Below are 25,343 nucleotides of genomic sequence, written 5' to 3'. Positions count from 1 at the left end.
ACACAGGTTTCATTATAGGCTGAGATTTGGGCTGATTTTATTTTTATTTTTTTGGTTTTATGTTGTGTTTGGGCCGGAAACTGTTAGTCAGATATGACAACCATGCAGTTGTATGCGCTGTACAATGGCTGCTGGAAAAGACAGGAGTTTTGTTGTTGACTTACTATTCAGAAACCACTTGCTGTGATGTTGTTGGTTGTGCAGGAGGCTCTACTGATGCTTTTCAAAGATGTATAGTTGTATAACTGTGCATCTGATTGTAGCCATTTTGGTGCAAGAATGATTTTGTGCAAAAAATGTAATGAACATGTTTAGCATATCCCATAGATCTATCCTAACATGTTCAAGGAAGCTTTATAGGTCACTTTTAAAATATTATTTTATTTAGAGCTCCTTTTTCTATCACTAGGGAAAAATCTTATTTTTTTTACAACCTTTGTGTTGTAAAATTTAGTTTACAACACAAAGGTTAAACAAGCTACAGTTTATGAGCCCCTCTGTCCTCCAGGGGTGAACGAGGTGCTGCAGTTGTCACGGTAACGGTTAAAAAGATCTGAAGGTGCAGAGTTCACACCTGAAAGATGCCGTTAGGATTTCTGATCACTGTCATCACAGACTTAAATAATTATCTACACTGCTTGCAAAATTTCAGAATTACCAAATGTTAAACATGTTTTCAGCTTGAATAATTTTTTTTATTTGAGAATAAAACATTTAGAAATACAGTTTAACAATTGTCAAATAAATAAAAAAGAGAGAAAAAAGCCTGAGAAAAACAAAAGAAACAGAAACAAGGGAGAGACCATGAGAAAAAGGAAAAAGAAAAACAGAAAAGAAAGGAAGATGAAAGAAAGAGAAAGAAAAGAACAGTGAGAAAGAGAGAAAGAGAAAAGAAAGGAACAGAAAAAAGAAAAATGTGAAAAAGGGAAGAGAGAAAGAAAAAAGAAATAAGTTAACAAAAGAAAGAAAGAACAAAACAAAAGATCATAAAAGGAAAATTGGAAGAAACAAAGAAAGAAAAATCAAAAATAATGAGGAAGGAACAGAAAAAAGACGGAATAAGAGAAAGAGAAGAAGAGAGAAAAAAGGAGAAAATAGAAAAAGATACAAAGATAAACGACAGACAGAAAAAATTATGCAAGGCAGTGAAAGAAAAGGATCCTAAACCACTTACATCCTCGTTGGTGGTCTGGTTCAGAGAGATGAGGTACGTGTGGAAACCAGTCAGTCCCACCATCGACCACAGGGTGAAGAAGCACACCAGCACTTCCAGTACAGTGAGTTCCAGTTAAGAAAACCACAGCAGGTCTGAGTCATGGCCGCCGGTCAAACAGCGAAGAGACGGCGACGTTAAAACAGCTGGAAGTTATTAAAGACGCTCGACGGACGGATTCCTGCTCCTACAGAGAGATTTACGTTTAATTAACGGTTATTTTCTTTGTTTAGTTTTATTTTGTTGTGACTTTTGTTTGTCTAATTCAGTTATTTTAATTAGTGTTTAGTGTGTTTGCTAGTTTTCATAATATTGTTTAGTTTCAGTTTAGCTTCTATAGTTATAATAGTAGTTTTAGATTTTTCATACTTTGCTTAATTTTTAGGTGCAGAATACAAAAAGCTAAAAGTGTTTTATTGTGATTATGTTTACACTGACTGGGTAATGAGTGCTGAAATAAAACATATTTTCAAAAACTATGTTTACCAACTGATTCTGGTGTTTTACACCTTTGCTGTCAGGAGGATTATGGCGAACAGCAATTTACCAACAGGTGACGTGTGGTAAAAAACAAAAAACATCAATTTCACATCAGTTTGAAAGGCTAATAAATAGATATTAAGAACGAGAACAAAGGTTATTATATTTATAATTTCTGCATGTTTTAGTTACTCTTTATTAATGAACAGTATAGTTCCAGCAGTTTTTGCTCCATTACTTACTGTTTTTGTTCATTTCAGTTGATGAAAATGTTTTCTCAGTTTCAGATTTAGTTATTTTGTTAGTTTTAGTTATCTAATAACTTTTCTTCAAACCTTTTTGACCATCTTGGAGTAGCGAGGATATTCTACCTCTCTAAGCCGTGTCGTAAAACTTGTCAGGAACCAAATGGACCAAACATTTGTAACTGATTATTCACTCCTAGCTCTTCATTTACAAGCCAAAAAGAAGAAACAGTTTGGAACAGATGCTAATGTCGAAGAAACTCAATTGCACAATTTCCATTAAATAGGAAATGTAATTAAAATCACAAGTGAACAAGTTTTTTCATGCAATATATGAGTAAAAAACAAGCGGCGCCATCTTCCTCCTGCCACTTCCTGTCGTAATTTATTGTAGTTTTCGTGTTTTGTGTGGTTGTTGATAACACGACTTGTGTGAAGTGAAGAAAGTGTTTCGATTGCAGTTTAGCAAAACACACTAATTTTGATCAACCGAAAAAAATCATCCTAGCACAAAAACCTTTTATTGAAAAAGTTTATTTCTAAATTGCCGTGTGAAGGAAACAAGGAACGGACAAACGGAGGAACAAAGGAAGGAAGAAAGTTCTTGATTTCCTTAAAACACGGCGCGCACACACAAAAACATAAAATGTATTCATATTTAAAAGGATATGTTCCAGGTGTTTCCTTCAAGGTGCTCAGAAAGCCTTGATCCACAGAGCCTGAGCACAAAGAGAGACAGACAGGAGAACCAGGGAGGTAAATGTGCTGAATCGTACAACTCATACATACAGTATGGCATTAAAGGGGATTTATTATACAAAATCCATATTTTGCACATTTTAGTAGTTACATTTGGGTTTCTACTGCTCCTAAAAACCCTCAAAGCACTTAAAAAAACCACCAGACAGTTTTTGGCAATAAGTTAATGTTTTCTTGGTGTTTGGAAGATGAGCTATTTCAAAAACCTCCAGGTTGTTAAGTCACAATCGACAGGCACTGCGCTGTTACCTAGCAACCAGCAGAACTCCAGCATATTTGGTCAGCTGGTTTTACCGCTGTATGTGATGTACAATGGCTGCTGGAAAAGACAAAACAACTTACTATCCAGAAACCACTTTCTGCATTCTTGTTGGTTATGCAGGAGGCCCTACTTCTGCTTTTCAAATATGTACATGTGTATTTTTATGATGTAAAGAAGTTTTGACCGCCTTGTTGAAATGTGCCGAATGAATAAACTTGACTAACTGATGTGTTTGCAACCATTTTCATGGGTGAGTCTAAACGTTAAGTTTGGGGGCGTGGCCAGCAGCAGCTTATTTGGATTTAAAGTGACAGGACGCCCTAAAAAAGCTCATTCTGAACAGGCAGAACTGACGACTGAAATCTCATTTTCTAAGAATGATTTTGCGCAAAAAATGTACTGAAAAATGTTTAGTATCGCCACGCTTTCCTTTAAAATAAGAAGGTCAAAGGAAAACTTCTTTCAGTACAACAAAAGCATCACAATCTCATCAGGTTGCTTCGGATGCAACATGAACTATCAGCTGCTGCTAAGCTCCTGTTGCATCACGTCCTTCCACATCTGCCACATTCCTGCCGCCGTACTCACGCATGACGACGTGGACGATGTTGAAGGCGAAGATGTAGATGGTGAGCAGGGACAGCGTCAGGGTGAACAGGTAGAAGTACCTGTAGTTCCTCTTGCCCACGCAGTTGCCCACCCACGGACAGTGGTGATCAAAACGGTCTGAAAAGCAACAGCAATAACATTCTCTGTTAATAAGTGAAAACAACAAACTGAGATGTTGTTACAGAAATTGAATGTGTGAAAAATTACTCCAGGTTTCTGTGAATCTGGAGTCTAAAAATAGTTTTCTTCCTCCTCCGTGTTTGGAGCGAAGCCAGAGGAAAGCAGAGTCGAAACACACAACAGGGAAAAACATCACTGAACTGATGTTTCCCCCAGTTTCACAGCAAGAAAACACATTCACTTTACACCAACTATTGTTTTCTAGAAGATAAAACATGCTGGTAAACCCCAAATTTCAATATTTTTATCCAGTTTAACTTTTACTGGTGATATAATTTATTTATTTTTAGGCATTTAGGATCTTTAACCTTCTTAATGTTCCTCAACGGCTTCAGATTTAAACAGAAGTTCAAACACTTTTTAAAAGTTACACAGCAGGGAGTTTGAGGGGAATAGTTTGATTTAGGTTTATTTTATTTTATTTATTTTTTAAATCAAGGGCAATTTGACACAAATTTAAATTACTCATCAACAAACTTGAATTACTTTCTAGACTGAGGTTCACAATAAAATTGTAATTGCATTTAAATAAAAAAAGCTTTAAGTATGCAAAAAGAGACAGAAAGAAAAAAATTAACTTAATAAAACTAGCAAAGAAAAAAATGAAGGAACAACAGAATGAAAGAAGAAAGGAAAGAAGGAATGAAGAAACAAGGGGAGGAAGGAACGAAGCAAAAAATCTAGGAAGGGAGGAAGGAAGGAAAAAAGGAATAAAGGAGGAAGAAACGAAAGGAGGAAAAAAACAAATGAAAAAAAGAAAAGGACGAAAGAAAGGAACAATAGAATGAAAGAAGCAAGTAAGAAAGAAAGAGACAAAAGAAGAAGGAAGGAAGGATGAAAGAAAGGAAAAAACAAACAAGGAACACAGGAAGGAACGACAGAACAAAAGAAGCAAAGAAGGAAGAAAGAACAGAAGGAAGGAAGGAAGAAAGGAACAAAGGAAGGAAGCTGAAAGAGGGAAAGTAGAAAACTAGAGAAAAAAGGCAGAAGACAAGAAGGACAAGACAGAAAGGAGGACACTAGGAAGGAAAGAAGATGAGTAAAGAAAGACAGGAAGGATACTAGGGAGGTAAGAAAGGAGGGCAGAGGGAAGGAAAGATAGACAGTAAAGGAGGACAAAGATCAAGGGAAGGTATTAAAAAAGGTAGGAAGGGAAGAAAGTAGGAGGCAAAGAAAGAAACAGGAGAGACAAGGAGTTAGGAAATAAGGACAAAGGCTAGAAGGAGACTATGAAGGAATAAAGGAAAGTAATTTTTACTGCTGTTCTGTTGCTGTTTAATCAGATTTCTATTAATAACTGAGTTCAGTCTGACTGTTGCTGAGCCTCTGACGGCTAACAGTCGTCTAAACAAACCCGGATCTCACCGGGTCACTTGCTGAACGAAGCCACAGCATCACAGGAACGTTTTACGTATTTAATATCACATTAACATCGATCTACTCAAAGCCCCGTCCACCTTGAAAAGAAAAACCATCTTCCAGTTCGCCTAGCAACAGCAGCCACTTACAGGCTGAGAGCAGCTAACAGGGTTTCTGATTGATGCAGCGTCTATCTGAGGCCCACAGAGCAGCAGGAGGGTAATCGTTCACACTTGAGGAAAGTTCACTTTAAAACTGAGAACACCACACTTCCTTCACAATCAAATTTAACTTCACTTAAACCCAAGATTTATTCGGTTTCAAATGGACAGTGGTGGATCACAAAAGCAGGATTTGCTCCTCTTTGGTTTGGTCAAACATTAAAGGTGACCTTGAACAGGTTGGGAGAAATCTAAGGGCTAAACAAAACATGTTCATACATTTTTTTTTGCACAAAATTATTTTTCGACAATGAGATTTTAGTTCTGCCTATTTGAGGTGCTTAATGGCCTCTGCCACTTTCGATCCAGATAAGATGCTGCTGGCTGTGCCCCAATACGTGAAAATGGCTGCAAACCGATGCACAATTATGCAACTGTAAATCTTTGAAAAGCAAAAGTATAGCCTCCTTCACAACCAACAAGAATGCATTAAGTTGTTTCCGAATGATAATTCAACAATGAAATACTTCTCTTTTCCAGCAGCCATTGTACAGCACATACAGCTGTAAAACGAGCTGACCAGACGTGTTGAAGCTCAGTTTGGGTTGCTAGGTAACGGGGCTGGGCTTTATTAAAGGCTTTATTTAAACGTTTGGTGTTTTTCTGGCAACTATTGCGAAATAATTTTCCTCTGAATACTTTCTAAAAATTTGCCAAATATAAAAAGCAGCTCAAAATTTAACAACCTGCCCAAAGCTGTTGTTTCCAGTCCTACAGCCGAAACCAGCTGACCAAATGTGTTAGAGTTCCGCTTGGGTTGCTAGGTAACGGGGCTTGGCGTGGCTGGGGTTGCTAGGTAACGGCACACTGCCCATTGAATGCAATTCATCTGAAAGTTTTTAAGCAGCTCATTTACCAGACACCAAAAAACATTAAAGTTATTGGTAAAATAAGACTGGGTGGTTTTTTAAGCACTTGAGTTGCTTTTAGAAGCAGCAGAAACTCAAATGGAACCATAAAAATATGCAAAATATGAATTTTGCATAATAGGTCCCCTTTAACCTAGAATGAATACGATTCCTCCAAGTTAACAGCGACTGAGGCGTGTCGATCTCCACAGCAGGTGCACACAGATGAACTGGTGTTCACAATGACTCAGCATTTATTCCCTCACTGAGGCGCCACTGTCTCCTCTCATATCGCCCACGACTCCAAGGCTTCCTTCAAACACAGCCCTCAATCATCAGCAGCCAAATCACTTTTACTTTTCGAGGTCAGGAGGTGACACGCTACATCAGCTCCAAACTCAACACGGGCGGGGTCACAGGTCAAACCTTCATCGCTCAAAGCACAGACTGCAACTCTTAGAACTTCCACCCCGTCTGCTTAGTTCAGCGTTTATTTTTAAAGCTTTTGAAATTATTTTATGAATGCTGATATGTCTGCAGGCAATTTTCCTCCCAAATCTCTCTTCCTTTAACTATTTCTAACTCAACCCATTTCACCTGGCTTTATTAAAACTACACTACAGCTGCTGCTTGAACCAACTTTTACCTTTTCAGCTTCTTACAAAGTATTTTTGTTTAGTTTCTAGTGCAAATATCTGTGAAATGCCCTGTTTATGTAGTGTATGGTGACCATATTTGACTTTGGGAAAGCCAGGAGAACCTGCAGCGGAGGGGGGTGGGGGGTGGGGGGGGGGGGGGGGGGGGGGGGGTGACCAGAACACCTTAGAACGGAGGGGGAGGGCGCTGCCCGCACTGACGCGGCTCAGGAATTACGTGACACACAGCGCAGTGCGCAGTGCCCTACAATGCACTGTAAGCTATGTAATGTGTTTTGAGGCAGTTGACCAAAATCCCAGACGATTTTTAAATTTTTAAGTAGGACATGTCCGGGAAAAAGAGGACGTCTGGTCACCCTACTTTAGCATTCGTTTTTGCTAAATATCTTGTTGGTGTAGCACCTTAGCATTAGCAGATCTAATGTTTATGATTAATGCTTTAGGGTTATTGCAACTATCTTTTAAGTTGACAGTGTCCACCACTAGTTTAGAGGTAGACTTGTTAATCTTCTAAATTAATATCGATTAGACATGAATTTCATCGTAACAAACATAATTTACTTTTTTTTAGCGTAATGGAAATGTGTGGTTGACGCTTAATTGGATGAAATAGTGTAGACATTTTTTGAGACTGGTTTGATGTTTGACAACCAGTGGTACTGGTTAGCATTTGAACGTTAAAGTGATTTAAAGCAGCTAATTTCTGCAGCACAGCTGAGATGACGTACCAACGCAGTTGTCACAGATGCTGCAGTGAGAGGCTCGCGGAGGCCGGAAGATCTTGCAGGTGTAGCAATACTTGAGCTTGACGATCTGGTTGTTGATCTGAACGTTACGGATTCGAGGTGGAGGTCGCTGCCCAGAAGGGACGCTCCCATTCGCTGCTTCTGTGAATTAAAACAAAAACAAGATGTCAACACACTGACAGATCATAGTGACTTTGTTTTTTGTTGGTTGTGGAGTTGTTGCTAAAGGCTCAATGTGTTGCTTTAGGAGATTTTTCAGTCAACTTCATGTTGTCAGACTGGTTCTATTTAAGTAATTACGGTTTCTACAACCTGGCAATAATCAAGCTTTGGTGAAATTGAACTCAGATTTTCAAAACAGTAACCAATAGCAATTATTTCATGATTTACCAAAGGAGAAGGAGTTATTTTCACAGTGGAACGTCTGTGATAATAAAGTAAATCATTATCACATTAACTGTTTACATTAACATGTCTGATATTGAAGTTTACATGATATGAAGCATTGAAGCTTGACAAAAAAGCAAAACCAGAAAAAAACTAACCAAATAAATCTACTGAAGAAGATTAGGACCACAAAAAAAAAAAAAATAGAATTCAGATTTTTAATTCTACTTTTGAATTCTGAAATTTCTTCTCAAAATTTTGATATTTTTTTCTTAAAATTGTGACATTTCTTTGTAGAATTGTGATATAGTTTCTTGGAATCCATCCATCCATTTTCTTGTCCTTAGTGGGGTCGGGAGCTGCTGGCGCCGACCTCCAGTTTCTCATAATTCTGACTTCAATTTTAAAATTACCACTTCTTTTCTCAGAATTCAGACTTTTTTCTCAAAATTTTGACATTTTCTTCTCAGAACTGACATTTTTTCTTAGCATTATGTCTGTGGTTTTAGAACTCAGACATTTCTTCTTTTGATCCTTGTGAGACCAAAAGTCAGAATACTAAGGAAAAAAACATCAGAATTTCAAAATTAAAGTCAACATTCTGAGAAAAATCATCAGATTTTTTTCCCTTTTTTTCAGTTGCCCTGATTCTCTTCCAAGGAAATTTTATGTTTGATTGACAGCTTATTATTTCTGATTATGCTTTGCTGCAGAAGCCAGGAGCCGGACTAATGATCGCAAGGCTGCAAACTCAGATCCCTCAAGAGAGAAACCGCTGTGGAGAATCGACCATTAAGTTGCTTCAATGAGCAGACAAGAATTACCTCTTAATGGGAAAGAGCAAGCATGCCCACATGAATTTCTGGAGATGCATTAAGATTAAAAAAATTATATTAGAGGAAGTTAATTCTCTCAGCTGGAGAAAGCATACAGACAAGACAATAAAAGTGACTCTAATTTAAACTAATAGCGTATTACCATTTGTTTACAGCCTTCAGTAGAGGATATCTGCCATGTAAAGTGGTTTTTGCACGAATAAGTCAGACTCATTATGAGGCATTGAAATGGTGAACAGATTTTTTCTGACAGTAAGCGATAACCAATATTAATCATCCAAATAAAGCTGGAGAAGGGCCTTCGGGAGAAACTGGGATTAAATTTGAGAGAATGCACTCAGAGGGATTGATGCCACTCCCAAGGGAGGCCGGGCTCAATCTGCTGGAGGCGTCACAGAGAGGAAACAGTTTCCTAGGATTAGAAATCCTCCTCAGGAACGCCACCAGCAGGATGAGGGACAGAAACACGCAGGCTGCAGCAGCGACATCAAAATGTCTGCCTGGTTATTAAAATGGCTTTTTAAATAGAAATACAAATACAAATAGCTAAGCTAAGCTAAGCTCAGATGGGATGCACTAGAAAATAGACACACTTCAAAAACGTAAAATCTTATTTTTGGACTAGTTTCTAATACAAATATCTTAGGACAAAAACTAACTTATAAGTTACTTCTCAGCAAGATACAGGACCTTATTTTAAGTAAATAATTTCTCAATATTGATGAAAACCTACTAGTTTCTTATGCAAATTAATTCACTTACAACATGAGAAAAATGTTTTACTATAAGAGAAATAATCTGCCAGAGGAACTAGTTCTTTTTCATTAATATTAAGGATTATTGACTCGAAACAAGATTCTAAACCTCACTGAAAAACTACTATTAAGTTAATTTTGTCGTATTTCACCTGTAGTAAGATATTTGAAACAAAAACTAGAGCAAAGTTACTTGGTAAGATTTTGTCTTTTTGTAGTGTAGCAACTAGATGGTAGGTCAGGCTTTTAAAGATCTGTGATTGGCCAGAGAACTGCAATCGTTGCACTCCTAATGATTATTCAGGTGTAATCTATATTCATTAGGAGATTAAGTATTACTTTAGTGTTAACATGGAGGCCAAATAATATTTTGGAAAGTTAAATGTGTAATTTTGCTGCAGATGGCATAGAAACTGATGTCCACTAATTAGTAAAAAATATATAAATATATATGTTTGAATAAAATACAATCCTGTCACATGAATTGTGAAACGTCCTTTCAGATGTGCCACTTTTTGGGAAAGTGCAAAAACGTTTTTTCTTTTTTTTTCACTTTAAGCTGCAACACAAGAGGAAAAAAATTTTATGTTTTCAATTTAATAAAATATTATCTAACGAAATGGCATGAAACTAAGGCAGTGGTGTAATAATAACCAAAGCCAAAGGTATGGGAAGGTAAGGCCATCGCTCTTGGTTTAAAACAAACAAAAAGCCAAGATTCACACAGCAGAAAAAGAAGGAATGGTGGATTATTAAAAAAGCCCTGAAATCCAGAATTATATAATTTACTGAGCAATTGCTGCAGGTGTAGCTTGAACAGGAATTTCAGGTCAGTGTGAGGACTTCTGTAAAACCCTTCATGTAACCTGCTGCAACAATCTGTAGCTGGTCCATTAGGGTCATCAGGGCCGCAGCAGAACTGTCATCCTACACGCAGCGTGAGTCACCATCATAATGAGAGCAGCAAACCCGTCTTCAGAGGGCTGCATGCCTCCGCTCGCTCTTTACAGCGAGTCCCTTAACTCCGCTGCTCCGCTTCAGAGTCCAGAGTTTCCCCACAGTGAAACTTAAGCACATTTCCATTAGGACTGGACAACAACAGATTCAGAGCTGCACTGCATTCTGGGAGATGTAGGCAGAGGAAAAGGCTTTTACCAACGTTTCATTTCCCTGTGGGAGCAATAAAGTATTTTTGAATTTGAATTCGAGTCAGCTCACTCGCTCACTCACTCCTCGGTTACCTAGCAACTCACTCGCTCGCTCTTTGGTTACCTAGCAACGACCTGTTTCTTACACAGCAGCAGTTTAAAGTTCCGCCACTGTGTCTCATAACTGCTTAAAAACTTTAAAAAACAACGGCGTGAAGTGAAAACTGGAAAGGTTACACCACCAGTTCAGTTGTATTTCAGATGTTTAAACAAAAAACTAATCAATAATTATCAATATCATCTGAAAATAAAACGCTTTGGAATTGAGCTTGTCACATCAGATCCTGATAACTCAAATCTTTTTTCTTATTAAAACGTTTTTCTTGTTGACTATAGTGTTGTAATTAGACAGAAATTCTCGTAACCTGGATCTAATACAACTCGCATGAGGGATGATTGAAATAAAAGTCACTTTTTTGAAAAAGTGTTTATGTTAGAAAAGAAAACAAGCCAAAAAAAGTTACTTAAATTGGATCCGAGATGAAAAGAAAAAAGAGATTTTATTTTTAAAACATATTGCCCAGCTTTATAAGGAAGTAACTAGAAAAACAAGTTTCTAACATAAGAAGCATGATAAACAAAAAGATGTGGTTCTGCCTGTTTGATGCCAAATAAACCGATCTGAAACATTTATTCCTCATAAATACTTCTAGCTTGAATCACTAAAATTTTTCCCAGGTAAAGATGAGGAAAAACATGCTGATGTCACTCCTGTAGCTGCCCTTAAATGCCTGATCATAAAGGTTTGGTACTATCAGTAAAGGCCGAGAGCAAACTCCAGCGATTTTAAAGACAGGTGTTATGTAAAATTGTTTTCATGAAGCCATTATAATTTGGCAAAAATGCAAATTAACACTGTGAATCTATGTTCAATATTTGAATCAGAAATCACAGAGAAAGTTTCTAAACATGGCTCTTTGTTCACACATTTTTACAGTAAATTTGTAGCTTTTTTCCTACATTTTAACACGTTTCTGCACACTTGTCCCTTAAAAGTTAATAATTAGCAGACTTGTACCTCTGATCACACAAGCAGCTGTAACATTACTAATCAGCTGGTCATGTTTGTTTTGCCCTGTCAAACCAAAGACATTACACTCCTTTCTACTTATCTTGTGGCAAACTGGAGCCACAGATCATGAGCAAATATATAAACATTACCAACCTGTCAACCTTCTCGCCAATTCAGTGGGAAGTTTTGTCCAAACCTTTGACTGGTAGTGTTTATATACGTATAAAACTCTGTAAAATATTAGGAAACCGCTTAAAATTATCTGATTTTACTCTTTATAGGTAATGTTTAACTAAAATTAACATTGTTCTTTCATTCTATGAACTACTGACAACACGTCTCTCTTACTGTCAAACCTTCTGAGTTTTCTGGCTGAAGTTTATGACTTGTTTTTTTTTTCTACAATGGCTCTAATACACCACATTAGATTTTGCATGTTTGAAAGAAAATTTTCTAGTTTTCAGTTTCTTTTGGGCTCAATTGAATACATTTATTTTCAGTAATAAGAACTGGATTTGGGTCACTTTGTTTCAAAACACTTGCTATATTTAGCCAAGTTTAGCAAAAGTGGCTTCTCAGTACACCTCGGATGAAGTATTTTGGTATTTGTCGGTTCTTGGAAAATAGCGTGCGATGTTTCCAACTCTCCACATTTTAGTTTTTTAAGTAAATGAAACTTTTCTGAATTTGAAATTTCATCAGCTAAGAGATGGAAGCAGATCTGGTTGCTTATTAGCCAGCTACTACAGATTATTCACATTTGTTTATGAGGAAACACGTGGACATTTAATCAGCACTGTCTAAACCATTGTGTGTTTATAGTGACATATGACCAACATTTAAACAGTTTAGGGTATTTTTATGGGCCATACAAAACATGTTCATTAAATTTTTTTTAAGAAAATCATTCTTAGATCATGAAATTTTAGTCTGATCAGTTCTGACTGTTTTGAGCTGTTTTAGGACTTCTCGTTACTTTAAATCCAAATAATCTGCTGCTAGCCACGCCCCCAACTCAACATTTACACTCGCATGTGAAAGTGGCTGCAAACAGATGGACAATTATACAACTGTACATCTATGAAAAGCAGAAGTGGAACCTCCTACACAACCAACAAGAAAGCAGCAAGTGGCTTCTGTATTATAAGTCAACAACAAAACACTTTTCTTTTCCAGCAGCCATTGTACAGCGGATACAGCGGCAAAACCAGATGACGAAATGTGCTGGAGCTCAGCTTGGGTTGCTAGGTAACGTCGCCGTGCTTGTTGATTTTGACTTAATAATCGGGAGGTTTTTGAAACTGACCAAAAAACAGCTGGGTATTTTTTAAAGTGCCTGGGTTCCTTTTAGAAGCAGTAGAGACACAAATGGAAATATATAAACATGCAAACCGTGAAATTTGCATAATAGATCCTCCTACACAGTCAAAAAATCCATTGTCTCCATTAGCTGAGTTGAGTTCAGGTTCAGATGATTATTTTTTACATTTTCCCCCTCTGAGAATGAAGACAAATGCGTCTACTGACCGATTTCCATCTCTATGAAGTTGGCCTCCTCTGGAAGGGCCCGCGGCAGGACCCCGGGGTCGCTGAAGCTCGTCCTCAGCAGCATGGCTATGACGAACAGGAAGAGCAGCACGGCAAAAACTGGGATGGCAGGAGACAGGTGGACGGCCAGGTACGGACACCTGCACAGGAAAGGAGCAGGACAAAAAGTGTTGCTCTAGTCGGAAATAATACAATACGTGCATTTATGAACTCTGAGTTCGAGGAATTAAAACTTTTAACTGGTAAATCAACACCTTGGATTAGGAAATAAGATTATGTGGTATAAAAAATTCGGAAGATTCACTTTTAGTAAAAATAAAATTACAGTAAATACTCATGACTTAACTTGTTCACAATTATATGAGCCCCTTGAATAATTGGGAGGGTTTTTCAAATGACTTATTTTATAGACACCAAAAAAATAAAGTTATTACAAATTTTAAAAAACAGCCGGATGTTTTTATTTTTTGTAAGTGCTGGGCTGTTTTTAGAAGCAGGTTTCTAAATGTTCAGGATCCATACATCATTTCCCATTTTACTACCAAAACAAGGTGTTACTTTGTGTTGGTCTAAAGTAAAGAAACCCAATAAACATGTTGAATCTCATGTTGTAATCGGGATTATAATGGTTTTTCATTACAGTTTATTTTTTTTTCCTTTTGACTCTTTGTTTGTCTAATTCAGTTTGTTTTTAGAGTGTGTTTGCTAGTTATTAGTTAAATATTGTTTAGTTTAGTTTCTATTAGTTATAGTAGTCGTTTTAGTTTTTTCATACTTTGGTTAATTTTTAGAAGCAGAATTACAGAAAGCATTTTATTGTGGTTTTCTTGCATCGACTGGGTAATGAATACTTAACAGAGTTAAACTCTGACGTTTTCTCCAACTTTTTAAGATATTTAAAGGACAAGCGTTAAGTGTCAACAAGGAGAGAGTGGTGTGCCATAAATTGCCAATAACTGATGTAAACTGCATGTGTGGAAAAAAAAATTAAATCAATTTCACCACAATAATATATAGATCTATATAGATATATAGATATTATACCCATAATTTCAGTAGGTTTCAGTTTTATAAACGTTCAATATTTAGCTGAGTTAGTTTTTCTCCATAAATTATTGTTTTTAACAAAAATTATTTCTCAGTCTCAGTTTTATTTAAGTATAAAACTGTGGTTGTAATTAGAGATGCACCAATCCGATATTAATATCTGTATTGGTCACAATATTGAAAAAAATTCTAGATCAAGTATTGATGACAATGTGCCTGATTCATAAGGGCAGATCTATTCAATCCAATTCTATACTCATGATTTATTGATTTTACATTATATTTAAATTTCTAATTGCACTTTCTGAACCATTTGATTTGTAGCAATTTATTTTTTACATTTTCGAAAGAGGTAGTCAACCTTCAGCGTCTTCATTATTATTTATTTCGCATCGGCTCTTATACTCCTAACTGCCCTGATTGAACAAATTAAAGTTGTTTTTACATGTTTGCTTTTGAAGCTATTGGTGTATTTAAGTGAGCTGTACTGGTGCAGAGTTAAGAAAAATAATTTTGTAATTCAGTACATTTGTGTCTGTGTCTTAAAAACCAAAAAGTCCCCAGTTGCAACGTGACTAAATGTGAAAAAGTTTACGTACAAACACAACAAACACTATCCTCTCGGCGAGGTCGCACCAGAACAGAAACGCTCCGATCTGCTGCTTTAAGCATGAGGTCGTGACCTTTTAACCGGACCTCACAGCTGTGTATAAACAGGCCGCAGCCCTCTTCCCTGGCGGACAACATGGTTGGTATCAGCATAGCTCTGGTAGTCGGTCCAAGCGGGCCGAGAGCCAGCAGGACTCCTCTGAACCTGCCTGCTGCTTGGTAACAGATGGCAGCTGTAGAGCAAAGTGCTGCAGCATAGCAGCAGCACCTACAAAGCTCCTGAATGCTGATATTAATACTTAAACTGCTTCCTCTCTGTTCGATGTATATTCATAATGCAAAGCTAATGATGCTCCACAGAACGGAGACGCTTCCTGAACAAGAAAAACGCTTTTACAGCATCTGACGTATCTGCCTGCACACAGAATCATCATGAATAAATTTAACATAATCTGACTATTCATTGTTAAGGTCAGAGAAATGAAGTTATGTTGTGTGCTAAAGGATAAAGTTAATGACTGTAGTTTGGGTTGCATCTTTCCTGATTTTCCAATTTAACAGTCGCATCACTAATCAGTTTATTCATTACATTCAGGTCTGTCGTAACAAATAAAAGGTATGAGCAGCAGAATACACAAACGAAAAAAATAGACATAAAAACAGTAGTACAGTTATTTTAATAATCAATTATTCTGGAGACTAATTGATTAATCAGATAAAAACATTCCCACATTCCATAGATTTTTCATTTAGCCACTTAAACATTTTTATGCAATCTTAGAAATGCATTAAAAGATGCAAATAAAAAACTTGAATTCTTCTTTTGCACAGGATTTCATTTGTATTATTTCACCTTAAGTATTATTTGCACCTTAAACATTTACTGTCGTTTTTGGAAAGGTTTTGTTCAACAATTTCATCTTTTTTAAGATCCCATTAGGGAAACAATTCACAATTTTGATCTCAAAGGTGCCACGAAATCTGTAATTTCAGACAACAATGACAATAATAATAAAAAACATCCCAACATCCCGGAGGGACCGTCTGTCTCATCCAGCCAGGATTTCCATTTCCACAACAAACTTAGCTAACAGGAAACAGCTTAGTCAGCAAAACACCACAAAGACCAGAGTCCATGTGATTAGCTGCAACCGCAGAGACGTCAGCATACTGGAGAAACGACCAGCTCCCAGTTCCACCAGTCTGAGCCTCTGCAGCATCTCCCCACCACTAATGGGAAGCAGCAGCAGAGTCGGATCGATAGAAACTTCCACTGTGCGAGCAGGACGACCAAGCGGGTGATTCCTGTAATAATAACCGTCAGGAACTGGAGTCACGCTCCATCATCACTTCCCATCAGCCCCTCCTCCGCTGAGCGCCGCCGCCTTCAGCTGCCAAGGAGCCGGCGCGTTAACCAGCAGAGATCCAGCAAAACTGGATTTAGATTGTTTGCCAGATGAAATGTTTTCTCATTAACAGAGATGGCTGGCAACTAGTTACATTTACTCAATTACATTTACTTGAAAGAAAATTTAATGTTTCTAAGCTGTACTTTTCAGTTTTTCTTGAGTAATTTTATTATAAAGTATCTCTACTCTTACTTGAATAAAATTTATAGATTTCTTACCCACTGGATGAAAAACAAACATGTTTTATTGAAAAATGTTCTTATTTTTTGTTACTAATATGAATTATTGCCATTTTGTCCTGAAGAAAAACATCTAAATGTAACTTTATATTTTTTGTTATTTTTTTGTTAGTTATATGAATTATTGTCACTTTGGTTTTTAAAATTTCCACTCAACTTTATATTTCGGTCCGTCTGATGATGTAAGTTTTGAACATTAAATAACTGATCATTTGATCAGTTACTCAGTACTTGAGCAAACTTTTTACCAAATACTTTTTACTTTTACTTGAGTAAAAATATGTTGAAGTATATTTTTGGGATACTCTGTCCTTCTCTGCTTGTACGTTCCATCTCAAACCTACCAACATGTAAAATTGTCTCATTTAAATCGCCTTAACAGTTTAAAATGTGTTGGACTTTTGCTGGCGGGCTTTGAATGAGCCGTTGGGTGAATTTCATAATCTGCATCAGAACCAGGTGAGCTGGTTCTTCCTGTTTCCACTCATTGTGCCAAACACAACAAACCTGCTGCTGCGTGAAGCTCCAACACAAAACATGTTGCGTCACAGGTTTTATTTATATCCCTCAGAGAGTGGGACGTTTACTTTAGCAAATAGTAAATATAAATAGATCGTTTTTCTTTGCACATACATATTTCTACATTTCACACAAAGACCTTCACAAGCCAGGCTCGCTTCCTGGAAGCTGAACAACTGAACAAACGCTTTCTTATAGCTGTTATTTTTAAACCTTATCAGGGGTTCAGGCGTTTTTCAGAGTGATATGAAGATTTATTTTTAAACAGTCATCATAAAACACTCAGGAAACGTAGCAAAGTGTCACAGAGACTCGTCTTCATAGAGTACTCTGGTCTGGAGCTGGCGTGTTAATCTGACGGCGCTTTCTTTTCGTTTTCTCTCACCTGTCGAGCTTTTGACAGGTTAAACAGGTTTCCATGGTTCAGCCTTTGCAGCCAAAAATCTTGATCAGTGACTTTACTGCAAATTTAAAGCACGAAATATCTGTGAAACACTTAGACTCAAAACGTTCATTAGCTGCACCTGTGTGTGTCTGACAGCATTAGTAGACCTGTAGACACAGAAATGATCCAGTTTGTCTGCAAATATCCATCCATCCATCCATCCATCCATCCATCCATCCATTAAAATATTTACAAAAAGATTCTGAGTCTAAACAAAAACGAGTCAGCAGTCTCTGAAATTATTTGACTCAAGTTAACGAGCATCTCAACACAAACAGCTCAAATATTGACACATTTTGTCTCAAACTGTTTATTAATCATTTGTTTTTTATTTACAGTCAACAAATGACACTAAATGTTTCTGTTTTTTTTTTGTTTGGATTAGAGCTGCGACTATTGATTAATCAATTAATCTGATAAATAATTGCCACATTCTGCAGATTTTTCATTTATACACTTAAGTTTATTTTATACAATATCACAAATATATTAAAGTACTAATAAATAATTTAATTCCTTTCTAAAATAAGAAAATAGTTTTATTTGGTTAAAATGAACGCTTGATTATTTGTAACAAAGGATGAATCTACAACTAAAGAAAAATTTGTTGATTTTTTTTGATTAATCAAATAATAATCAGATAATCATCCAATTAAAAGAAGCTAAATAGGATTTTTTGTTTGTTTTTACAGAAGTTTAAACGGGTAAAGCTAAAAATGCAACATGAGGAGTTCTGGGTAAAACATGTTTACAGACAAAGAAAATTATTTTCATCTTAAATGTAAAATGTATTTGTATTTCTGTACAGTTTTGGCTTAATTACTGCTAATGTTTTTTTTGTCCTTGTCCTCCATCTTTTGTTTATAAAGTTGATGTATCTTTTCCTTCATAAAGCAGAATTTATAATTTGTCATGATATATTTTCTTATAAGAGTTTTGATTTATTGGTATCATAAATTCCTGTTAATTATGTTAAAAAAAACGTCCTTATTGTTGGGATTTATAGTTTTACTATTTTCTCCACTGTTTATCAATGGAAGCATCAATAAATACCCAATAAATTCGAAAATATTTCTTGCAGTTTAGTGATAGAAATCACACTTTTTTATGTGCCTGGAGTCCTAAAGAAGAACGATGTAAATGTTTTTCAAGATGATTATTTGTGTTTGTAGGGCTGTAACTGCTGTGGCACAATTACCTAAAAAACATTTAATAAATAGTTTTTATTGAAACTTTTATCATTATTACAAAAGTACTTTCAGATATTGTGATAAAATTTTAAATTAATATCTCCCACCTTTAATCTGTATGTCATTTATTGAAAGTAGTAAATTTTCAAACCAGCAAACATGTTTGTTATTTTTTTATAAGGAATATAATTAAACTTAAAAATATATATAGTATATAAAGCATTATTTTGGATAAATGTTCTGATCTCTTTAACGCTTTACTCCATTATAAGATTAATTTCCTCAGAATCAGTGCAGAAACATTGAAGATCTGACATTAGGCTTGTGGTTGCTTAACAATGGAGAACCTTCAGGTAATAAATAACAGCACATAAAATAATTACGCCCGTTATAAACCTGATCCAGATAAGCTACTTCGACATGTGAGTGTGCATAAGGTGTGGATGTGTTTCTAGGTGTGTCTGCTGCAGACGTTCATCCTGACGCTTCAGCGGTTAAATTCAGGATGACATGAGCCTCCAGATGAAAAACGGCTGCAGTCTGGATTAAAATCCCTTCAACCGTCTCAGGAAGAAAAACGCTGCTGCAGTCAAAGCTATGTCTCTCCTTACATTTTCCCTGCATTGAACTTTCTTATTAATACTTAACAGCTGTGAGCTGTTGTGAATTAATCCACAAAATGAATTATGCTCTCTTTGGATTTCACTACGTTTCTGGGGCGTGATCTTAAAATATAAGATCGCAGACTGAGCTGGCCTCTTGGCTTTTACAGTATAGAAAGGAAAATCAATATGTGAAGAGCGTTGATACGTCCCTCTGCAGCAGCGGCTCCAAGCAACTGATATGCTTTTCCACAAAGCGACTCCTCCAATCGGAGCGCTAATGCATGGTTTTTATGTTCCAGATATAAATTATTCCAGAAGGTCTGATCAATTGAGGCTCCTGCTCAGGCGCTGCAGACCTTAAAGGGTCTGTAGTGGATGAGTTGGTGGATTTCAGTAAAGGAGATCAATCCTTAGTGTGGCAGATCGCTTTTAGAAAGAGAAAGTGAACTGAGGGTGAATTCACAGCATTCCTGTTTAGTCCGATTTAACTGAACTTAGTTTGGTGTGAACGCCCAATCAAACTCTGATGTGGACCAAAAAAGGTTTAGTCAGGTCTGTCTAAAAGCCTCGGTCTCAGTTGAATAAAGTGAATTCGAATGCATATATGACTACAAGCGAAGAGGAGACCGCTCCAAAAGCAGGAAGTGGACTAAACCGCAGGGCATTCTGGGTAAATACAACCAAAACAGACGTGTGAGTTTAATATCAGAGGGAGAAACGGCTTGTAGTCTTTTACCAGAGACTAGGGTGACCATATTTTACTTTGGGAAAACCCGGACATACTGCAGGGGGGGGGGGAGTGCTGCCCGCACTGACGCGGCTCAGGGATTACGTGAAACGCAGCACCGTGCGCAGTGCCCTACAATGCACTGCTTTGAGGCAGTTGACCAAAATCACGGACGATTTTTAAATTCCCCCCGGACATCTTTTTAGGTCTGAAAAGTAGGACATGTCCGGGAAAAAGAGGACGTCTGGTCACCCTACCAGAGACAGAAGATAAATCCTACAACCACTAAAATCAGACACAGCTCCATTTTTGCTTACATTTTTAAATTCATGTCGTCATTTCTATGAGTCTGTGAGTCGGTTTGATTCAGGACCAAAGTTGCAACATTTGTTGCATTTTCAGCTGCTGTGGTTCACGTTCACACCGCACCGAGTCAAACGTTTTTCAAACTAACTGACAAATCAGTTCACCTCCTCGCCTGTGGTGGCGCTGTTCCAAGACCTACTGAAGGAATGACATGAAAACCTCTGAAGAAGACATGAGCGCAATGTCATCATCACTGTTTATACTTCCTATTTATATTCATTTTACTCAAGCAAGAGGAGAAATACTTCATAATGAAATTACTCAAGTAAAAGTAAAAAGTAGAGTATTAAAAATACTCAGAAAAGTATGTTTTTCAAAACAAGTTACTCAAGCAAACGTAACTTGTTACTACATAACTCTGCTTCGTTGTTATGTAACATTTTAATATTACATTGACAGAAACATCAGAGGCGGGGTTGTTGCCCTTTACTGGGATTAAAGCAATAATCCCAGTATACAATACGCTGTTGCATCACAGAATATTCAGTCAGATGAGAAAATCTGACAGTGGGGGAAATAAAAGCGATGAAACAGCCATCCATTATTTACATATTTCGGTTAGAGGAGTATTTATTCAAATGTAAAAGTCCCAGTATGAGAATAGAAAGCATCTCTCTCCTCCTGACACAGAAGCTTCCAGAGGACAAAGCCTGCGGATCGCTGCGACTTTAAATGGAGCATGTTCTCTGAACATAAATCATGTTACTGCTCGTTTAGCCTCAGCTGGATGTTGACTGGCTGGCAGGGAGACAGGGTGGGGTCGGATGCTGGCGGGTCGGATACCAGATCTGACGCTTTGCTCTGCAGGGTCGGCTCACAGAGGAAAACTCTCATTGCCTGCACATAATGCAGCTTGCTGTCCAGCGGTGGACTGACAGATGACTCACTGTCCTTGTGGTCCTGTTCCATCCCAGCTCTGCAGGGAGCTGTGTGCATGCACACTCATGTATCGCACAAATATTTATCACTAATCAAACTGAAAAAAGCCTCTATAGAGACCTGGAAACTACACGAGGCGTGTTTTACAGCATGTCCAAGAATAAAAGCTGCAAAATGAGCAGGACACCATCTACTGATTAATCTGTTTACTAGGATGAAACGATTAATCAGATTAATCGTGATGAATCAATTATTCAAATAATCATCAACTAGGCCTTTCGCAATAAGTAATAAATCAATTAATCACATGATAAATTAAAACTAGGTCAATAATTTCCATTATTTACCGTTTTTCTCTTTCTACTAAAACCGGATGATAAAAGTCTTCGGTTTGGTGCTTTGATTTTGTTAACTCTAAACTAACTCCTTTTTTTGAAGTGAATTTGCCATTTCAAGGACAAAAATAGTTATCCTTTCCTTCAAACAATTTTAAATCTAATCTTCCTTCAAAATTATCTGAAGAGTAATTTTGTTCAGGTAGACTTCATAATTTATTTTATTTGTTGTTTGTGTTGTTTTGTTTATTTATTTTGGATATTTAAAACATCTTCCAGGTGTAGTGTTAAATGCTAATTAGAATTTAAAGTTTATTAATCTTTAAGAATGCGTTCTTACATTATAGTTATGCCATTCCCATTATATTACTGGAAAATGGTCTCAAAACAACATTATTATTGTTTATCGCAATAACTTCTGGGGCAATTTATCGTCCAGCAAAATTTGTTATCATGAGAGGCTTATCGTCAACTAATTTAGTAATCGATTAATTGTTAACTGAACTAAAAAAAAAGTCTATTTTCTGAAAAAGTTACAGATTTACAGCAGTAATTAAGTCAAAACTCTTCAAAATTAATATAAATTTTGAATTCAAGATAAAAATATCTTTCTCTGTAAAGACGTTTTACCCTACACTCCTAAAGTGATTTAGTTTTAGATTCATCTGGTGCAAAAGAATGATACGTTATTGCATTTTAGGCAATAAAATGTTTATTTTTCCTTTTTAAAGAAGAAATTCTTTATTAATTTGCATCTTTTATTGTATTTCTAACATTGTATAAAAACAAAGAAGTGGTTAAATGAAAAATCTTTGGAATGTGGAAATACTTTTGATCTGATTAATCAATTAATCATCAGAATAATTGATTAGTAAAATAAGAGTAAGTTACAGCACTGCTGTTTACATGTCTAATGTTTCCTTTCTGTTTGTATATTCTGCTTTACTTTTAAGCGAGTTTTCCCACGCATCGCTCAGATTACATGATCAAATTATCTATCATTTACTATTTAAACATGACATCATCAAACGGACCAGAATGTGGAGTTAAGTGGAGATTTTGGTATTTTAAGAACTAAAATGACAATAATTCATACAAGCATCAAAAAATAGCAAATTCAGGCAAAAGAAAATGTTTCCAAATCAGTTTCTTTAAAAAATAACTTATGAAATTTTAACAAAAACTGCAGGTGTGTGTCTGTATCTGGTGAATTTCTGGTTAAAACATGTTTGTTTTTCATTCAGTGGGTAGAAAATCCAGAAATTTTACTCAAGTAAGAGTAGAAATACTTTATAATCAAATTACTCAAGTAAAAGTAAAAATGTAGTAAAAATATCCCAAAAAACATTTTTTTTCCAAAAGGTTACTCAAGTAAATGTATTTGAGTAAATATAACTAAATACTACCCAACTCTGAATCTTAGGTTCTAGAAACTTCAATTAAAGAAAATAAAAAATGGTTTCTGTTTTTTTGAATAACAATAAAACACAATAATGAAATACAATCTTTATGTAAGCTTATTTACAACCATGAACACTTTAAACCTGCAGCTGGAGTTTCACAGAAACAGCTGAGGTTTCTACTTGCAAAGTAATGTCGAGCTAAACCCACCAGCATGTTGTTTAAGCCTCACTTTCAATATCGGCCCCCATCTACTCCAGATAATTATGTTCCTCTGTAATATGAACATCCTCAGCTAACGACCCTCAGAGCGCTCAGCGGATCAGCTTTTTCCGCTCTGTGCTCCTGGCCGGACAAAAACTCCTTCTGTGCAGACTCAGAGGAGAGCAGGAGGCCATTAAACGATCGGGCATGAAGATGGGAGGAGAGCCGCTGCCTCTGCTGCACACGGCAAACGGATTCAACCCGACAGCTGCACACACCCAGCCGGTCCAGTACAGGCTGAGTAAACCCTGCAGTACTTTGTGCCAAGTCATCAATCTGGGTGTGTTGGGTAAAAAAAACTCAGGAAAAATGAGGAATAATTAAGAAGCAGGAGAAAATCAGCGTAGGCGCTGATTTAAATGCTCCTCATGCTATAAACACATAAAAAGCAGAAGTGCTGAGACGTGAAAGCTGAAGAGGTTTATCTACAGCGAGGTAAAGGTGGGCCACTCAACACATTAAATATTAATCAGCTGTGAACCTTGAGTCAGATAGGGACATGAAAACATGCATTCACTGCTAAAAAAAAACAAAAAAAACCACTGCTTTTTACCGAGTGCACTGTTAAAACAAACTGTTAGAATTAATCAATTAAACTGGTGTTAAACTTACAAACATTTTAGTTTGTTAGATCTAAATTTATATTCCTGAGTATAAATTATGTAAATTTAACAGCTAAAATGCATTCAAATAAGCTTGCTACATTCTGTCTAATTATGAAGATAATTTTACCTGGCTGCTTTTTCCTCTTTTGTAAGAAGGAAACAAAAAAATATAAATTGGATTGTGGCTAATACATAAAATGTAGCAAAATAAATATAAATATTTTCTAACAAGGGGGAATGTAAATACTTACCCTGAAAATTAAAGATATTATGTGACAGTCAAAAATCAAACTTAGGAAGCTACGCTAGAAAGCAATTTTCCCTTTAGCACCTTTACTGAACTAGTAACAGGTGGAAACAATTTTAAATTTATTTTTCAAAACAGAAGCTTTTAAAACAAGTTGTAACTTTTCTGAACATTAATGAAAATTAAATTATAAAACAAACTAAACCCCTGCCAGGTGTCACAAACAATAGCTAACAGCTGACTTAGCAGCTAACAGTTAAATTCTAATAAAGATGTCAAGATTGCAGGTTTTACCAAATAGAGTAAATTAATGTTGTTGAATAGAAGATCTATAAACTAAATATGCTTGACTAAAATTTTGATAATTTAACAGCTAATATTGAATGCATCCCAAAAATCTTTTTTACAGTGTGCTAACAGTTTGTTGGCCAATTTTTCAGATAACAGAGAGGATCATTTTTAATCGTATTACTGGGAATATCAGATTTCAAACCATTTTAAAAGTCTAAAGTTATAACAAATAATTTAATTAAAAAGAAATTAAACTTCTCTTTGGTATTATATTATAGTAAGAGTTAAAAATTAAAAGTATTTTAAAAGTATGGACACTTACAGAGTTTAAAGTATGAATCAAATCTATTGACTTGACCTTTATGTAATTATTCCAAAAATGTTTTGATTTACAAGCAATTACTAGAAGCAAAAAATACATTTTAGATGCAATGTAAAGAAAACAAAGCACAAAACATTTTGTTTTTTAAGTTTTCATAGAGAATATGTAAATCTAGAAACATCTTCACTCAACACAGAGAGTTTTTTAGGAAAGTGAAAACAATTTAAAGAGGTTGAAGCCTCAGAAATATTTTAAATGCGAGTTTATTGTAATGTAGTTAATCCTCATACAAGAAAACATTGATAAGAACAAGAAAAGATGAAGTCATTGCGTAATTTTTTAGGTTTTGTTACATTTGATATGTTTTTGTCATGATGTAATTACAATGAAAGAAGATCTCAGGTCTCAGAAATGTGACAATATCAAACATGAAATGTTTGATATTTGATAAAGCTTTTAAAGCCTCAAGTAAGAAACAAATGTCAGGAAATTAATTTAATTGTTTATTAAATTCTTCTA

General features: G+C 36.0%; 1 protein-coding gene across 1 annotated transcript in view; it reads right to left on the bottom strand.

The window, feature by feature from the left end:
* Positions 1-25,343, bottom strand: part of zdhhc9 (zinc finger DHHC-type containing 9) — a 31,197-nt gene that overhangs the window by 3,876 nt on the left and 1,978 nt on the right. The window contains exons 2-6 of the mRNA XM_005799517.2: positions 13,304-13,464; positions 7,561-7,719; positions 3,548-3,685; positions 2,609-2,657; positions 1,175-1,277 (exon numbers count right to left, since the gene is read on the bottom strand). Of these exons, the coding sequence (XP_005799574.1) occupies positions 1,175-1,277; positions 2,609-2,657; positions 3,548-3,685; positions 7,561-7,719; positions 13,304-13,464 (610 nt within the window). The remainder of the gene's footprint in view (positions 1-1,174; positions 1,278-2,608; positions 2,658-3,547; positions 3,686-7,560; positions 7,720-13,303; positions 13,465-25,343) is intronic.

Source organism: Xiphophorus maculatus, chromosome 23 (assembly GCF_002775205.1).
Source record: "Xiphophorus maculatus strain JP 163 A chromosome 23, X_maculatus-5.0-male, whole genome shotgun sequence".
NCBI lineage: Eukaryota > Metazoa > Chordata > Actinopteri > Cyprinodontiformes > Poeciliidae > Xiphophorus > Xiphophorus maculatus.
This window is presented reverse-complemented; position numbering and strand designations above follow the sequence as displayed.